Source organism: Myotis davidii, unplaced genomic scaffold (assembly GCF_000327345.1).
Source record: "Myotis davidii unplaced genomic scaffold, ASM32734v1 scaffold133, whole genome shotgun sequence".
In the NCBI taxonomy this organism is placed as follows: Eukaryota; Metazoa; Chordata; class Mammalia; order Chiroptera; family Vespertilionidae; genus Myotis; species Myotis davidii.
This window is the reverse complement of record NW_006284732.1, coordinates 3,081,949-3,087,082: the sequence shown is the minus strand read 5'-3', so window position 1 is coordinate 3,087,082 and position 5,134 is coordinate 3,081,949. Positions and strand designations below refer to the sequence as shown.

Genomic DNA, 5,134 nt, shown 5'->3' with positions numbered 1-5,134 from the left:
ATATTCCAAGTCCAAAGGCTGTTAAATCGCGTTGCTTACCCATATCTTCAGAAAAAAAATCACTTCTACTGTCGTGGTAAACAACAAGCTTCCCTATTTATAATGGTCTGGCCCTCGAGCAACTTCAGAACGAAATTATAGCTAATTTGCCTACAAACGTCAGGTGGTCATAATAATCTGGCCACTCAGTGTATACATGAGAGAAAGAGTAAGAGAGAGCGAGCACACACACACCAGTTAGCTGATTCAGCAGGCCTGGGTTGCTCATACCTTGTACATTTCCAAGAAAGGCCTGTTTTTGTGATCAAGGTTCTCTAGGTGGCTTCTGGGAACTGAGCTCTGGGGATATTCTACTGATAGAGTTTTCTGCATGCTTCGGGCCTTGCTGTATGCTTGATATATGATTTATGATCAACACCTACTTTTCCTTTGAGTTTCAGTGGCTAAGATCAGTCACATAGCCATTCTATGCCTACATAAGATACTCCTTTTCAAAACTCTGAACTCCCAGACTCAAGTGAGCTTCCCTAGTAAGTAGCACTTTGCATGTACTGTCACACATTGATTTAAGCATGTCCTGTACAATTACACAAGGAGCAGATTCCTGGAAGCTTGCACCTGGTTTCCTCTGGACTCCACCCCATGTCCTCTCTCCCTCTGCTGGTAATACTTTGTACTCTTTTGCTCTAATAAATTATAACCAAGAGTATAATGATTTCTAGGCTTTTTGAATCTTTTTAGCAAATTACCATACTTGATGGTACTCTCAGACTCCTTGGTACAACGTGTATATTAAAAAATTATCTAGGATAGCTAAGGAAAGCTTCTCTCAGGAAGTACTGCTTGGAGTTGAAGTCTGGGGGGAAAAAAAAGAGTTGACTGGATAAAGAGGGAAATTTGCTTTCCAAGCATGACAGAAGGGATAGTGGTGAAAAGAATATTTCATAGTTTTAGAAATTAAAGGAAGTAGACCATTTATAGCCTCATAGGCCATACTAAGGACTTTTTTTATGCTTTCAGCAAAGAAGAGCGATGTGATCAGATTTCAAAAACTTCATCAGCTGTATTACACAGACCAGAATTTAGGAGCGCATTGAAAATTGTCTAGGTAAGATTTTCATTATATTTAGGTAGCAATCTTATGTTCCTCAGATGTTAACTGTTATTTTACTGTTGCTATTGTTCATGTGGTAAATTTGTTGTTCTTGTTTGTTTTGTTTTTACCTTTAAAGCTGGAAAGGATACTGAACTAGTGAGCAGGTGCTCTTGTGAGGAAATGCAGAGAATATGGGGAAGGGGAAAGAAGATGTGAGAGTGAGAGGGGATGAATCAGTATTTTTACTTCTGAGTTCTGCTACACAACCTCTTTCAAACAGCTTAAACCTATTGTAATGCCTGACAAGATTTGGCTTTATTCTAAGTCTTAAATCTACTAAAGTTTTAAACAGGAATTACATGAGCACTTACCATTATTGAAGAATGCCTAATATCTAATACATAGTTATTGTCCCAAACATGTGAATTTAATTTTAAAAATTCACTCATATCTTCTCCGTTTATCCCAAGCTTGTGAAGGCCATTCATCATTTTTCCTTCTAGCTTCAGCATATCCAAAATACTTCACATTTAAATAAAAGAGATAAGTTTTATTTTGATTTTCCAATATTTAAAATAATCCTATCAAGTTTATAGCTTTCTCAAGCACTAGAAACAAGTTTCACTGGTATTTTTATTAATAGCAGGAAAATATATATTTAAATTAAACTCATTAATAAATAAGGCAAATAGTTCTAATTAGTTATCCAGATTAAAGTTATGTTGCGGTTCCTGTTTTTGTTTTTAGTGGATAACAAAATCTAATTAAAAGACAAGGAACAAGGTATGTTGATTATATTCCTTACCAAAAAAGCAAGAATATGCTCATCCCTGAGCAAGTCCAAAATAAAGGGAAAAATATACTGTTACTCTTTTGACAAATCTACTACAAAAACAAGATCAAACATAACCTAAAATATAAAATTTTGGTATAAAAAAAATATATTGCTTTGATAATAACATCTGGTCAAACCAATCAGGATCATAATAAAAAGAGAGTATGTCAAGATTTGCTCTGTTATATAGTACTAGTAAAACAGTTGTAGAAAGATGGTTCTACTATGCAGCAATTTTAAAGCAAAAATAAAACCAAATTATCAAAAAAATTAGTATAAAGCATGGAAGTTCACATCTGTTTAGAATACATATTAAAATTTCTAATTACACATATAATTTGACAGCTCTTAAACATGATGAAGTATTATTGCTAAAAATAACATCAATAAATAACCATATTGACTTCTCCTTTCAGAAATGAATGGAATCAGTAAAAGCACTAAATGAATTTTAGAATATAGTTTTCAGGGAGAACTATATATATCCACATTTTAAAAAGTAGAGATCTAATATCTAAACTCCTAAAAAACCTATTTTACAAGCTGTTCTGAAGCTGATCTGTATAACTTTAGCTCTGCATGTCTATCTCCTGATAGTTCTGACCACTGCTTTACAAAGGAAACTTTTTACGCACAAAATAAAATCTATTAGGAGACAAGTGTTATCAAAAGAGTACTAGTTTGTATATCACAAATTACCAATCTAAAAATAAGATTTAGTCTGGGCTGAAACACTACTTCAGGTATGGCTTCTCGAAGTTCTTAATTTCTTTAGTCTAAATTTTCTCACTTATAAAATAAAAAAAATTTGGATTGCATTCCCAAGGTTCTCTCCGTATTAAAAGTTTTATGATGCTTACTGATCAGATACTTTTTTACATAATAGAATTTAAACGCTACCCATGGATTTTGCAGCTATCATATTTGTTACCTCATCCTAGTTTCCAAGGAAAAGCATTAATAGGAAATTAGATAGTTATATGGTACACTGGAAAAAGCATGAGATTTTGAATCCTGGTACTATTTGCTAGCTGAGTTCCTATCTTTGTATGAGATCTCTCTGAGTCTTTGTTTTCCCATCTATATAGAGAAAATAGTCATAATCACTTTACAGGGTATTAGTATTACATTAATTTACTGCTGGGCATACTGTTGCGCTCAACAAGCATTTGTTTCCTCCTTGCTCTTCCTATATCATGAATTCTGTATATTGATTTGAAAAAAAAAAAACCACACAGGTTCTTTAAATATGCTAGATTTACTTATCAGTAAAACTCTCGATTTCTAAATAATTTATCATGCTTCTCTTTTAAATACTTAGTGACTATCTTTAGATTACTTAGAACCCTTTACTGGCTTCTCAGGCCAAAATTTGAAACTTGGTTCCACATCTGATCTTTACCCACCTAAGTGAGCTCAGTTTCCTCCATCCCTTCTTCACTCCCATCTGTCCATATTAGGTTTTCCATTTTCTCAAAAATACCATGCTTGTAGAATCTCCACTCCACATTTGCCTGATTCATCCTTTAAGTCTTAGCTTAAATATCACTTTCATGAAGAAATCTGATACCTACTATCTAAATGTTCCATCAAGAACAAATTAAATCTCTGGAGTTATAGACTCCCAAAGCACTGCACTTCATGTTTTATGAACCTTATCACACTATAATTATTTATTATCGGTTATTCCTCTAGACCAGCGGTTCTTAACCTGTGGGTTGCCAACCTGTTGGTTGTGACCCTTTGGGGGTCGAATGACCCTTTTACAGGGGTTGCTTAAGACCATCGGAAAACACATATAGCAGTGGTCTCAACCTGTGGGTCACAACCCCTTTGGGGGTCGAACGAACCTTTCACAGGGGTCGCACGACCCTTTCACAGGGGTTGCTTAAGACCATCAGAAAACACATATATCAGCGGTCTCAACCTGTGGGTCACAACCCCTTTGGGGGTCGAACGAACCTTTTACAGGGGTCGCACGACCCTTTCACAGGGGATGCTTAAGACCATCAGAAAACGCATATATCAGCGGTCTCAACCTGTGGGTCACAACCCCTTTGGGGGTCGAACGAACCTTTCACAGGGGTCGCATGACCCTTTCACAGGGGTCGCCTAAGGCCATCGGAAAACACATATATAATTACATATTGTTTTTGTGATTAATCACTATGCTTTAATTATGTTCAATTTGTAACAATGAAAATATATCCTGCATATCAGATATTTACATTATGATTCATAACAGTAGCAATATTATAGTTATGAAGTAGCAACGAAAATAACTTTATGGTTGGGGGTCACCACAACATGAGGAACTGTATTAAAGGGTCGCGGCATTAGGAAGGTTGAGAACCACTGCTCTAGACTGTGAATTTGACTTAGGCAAGACTTTTATCTTGTTCACCAAATATCAACCTGTTTCTATAGAAAAGTAGGCACTCAGATACTGAGTTGAATTATTGAATTGATTTTATAATACTGAATCTTAATGTTGCTTGCATTAAAATGCATATTTACCAAGAAGCAAAAAGAATTCTGAGCCAGAAAACTTCATTAAGATACAGAAAAATTTACACGAGTGGGGATATCAAGACAACTTTGTTACTTCCTTCTTTCAGGATCAGAGGAAGAAGGGGTAGGCCATGGGGCATAGTGTCAGTTCTCCACAACCCAAAAAGACTATGAGAAAGAGGAGGTAGGAAGGAAGTGCAAAATAATTACTTACTCCTCCCCCCCTTTTTTTTTACTCCAAATGGACCTCTCTCTAGATCCAGGATATAACTTCAGTAATATGACATTTTTCTTCCTCTCCTCTTTCCTGTATCATTTTCTCCCATTCATTAACCTCTTCACACTAATTTTACCTACAGGTTCTGATCTTTTTCTGGATAAACTCTTTAATTATTGATTTTGAAACTAGAGGCCCGATGCACAAAAATTTGTGCACTCGGGGGGAAGAGGGGGTCCCTCAGCCTGGCCTGTGCCATCTCGCAGCCTGGGACCCCTCAGGAGATAACGCCCTGCTGGCTTAGCCCTGCTCCTGGGTGGCAGAGGGCAGGCCAAATCCCTAGGTGCAGCCCCTGGTCAGGCTCAGAGCAGAGCCGATTGGGGAGTTGGGGCACTGTCCCCTGTCACACTCAAGGCAGGGTCGATGGGAAGGTTGCGGCACCACCCCCTGTCACACACAGAGCAGGGCCAATACG

General features: G+C 36.9%; 1 protein-coding gene across 1 annotated transcript in view; it reads right to left on the bottom strand.

Annotated features, from left to right (window-relative positions):
• Positions 1–5,134, bottom strand: part of UGGT2 (UDP-glucose glycoprotein glucosyltransferase 2) — a 159,004-nt gene that overhangs the window by 107,948 nt on the left and 45,922 nt on the right. Inside the window, exon 12 of the mRNA XM_015557528.1 lies at positions 1,468–1,618. Within this exon, the coding sequence (XP_015413014.1) occupies positions 1,468–1,618 (151 nt within the window). The remainder of the gene's footprint in view (positions 1–1,467; positions 1,619–5,134) is intronic.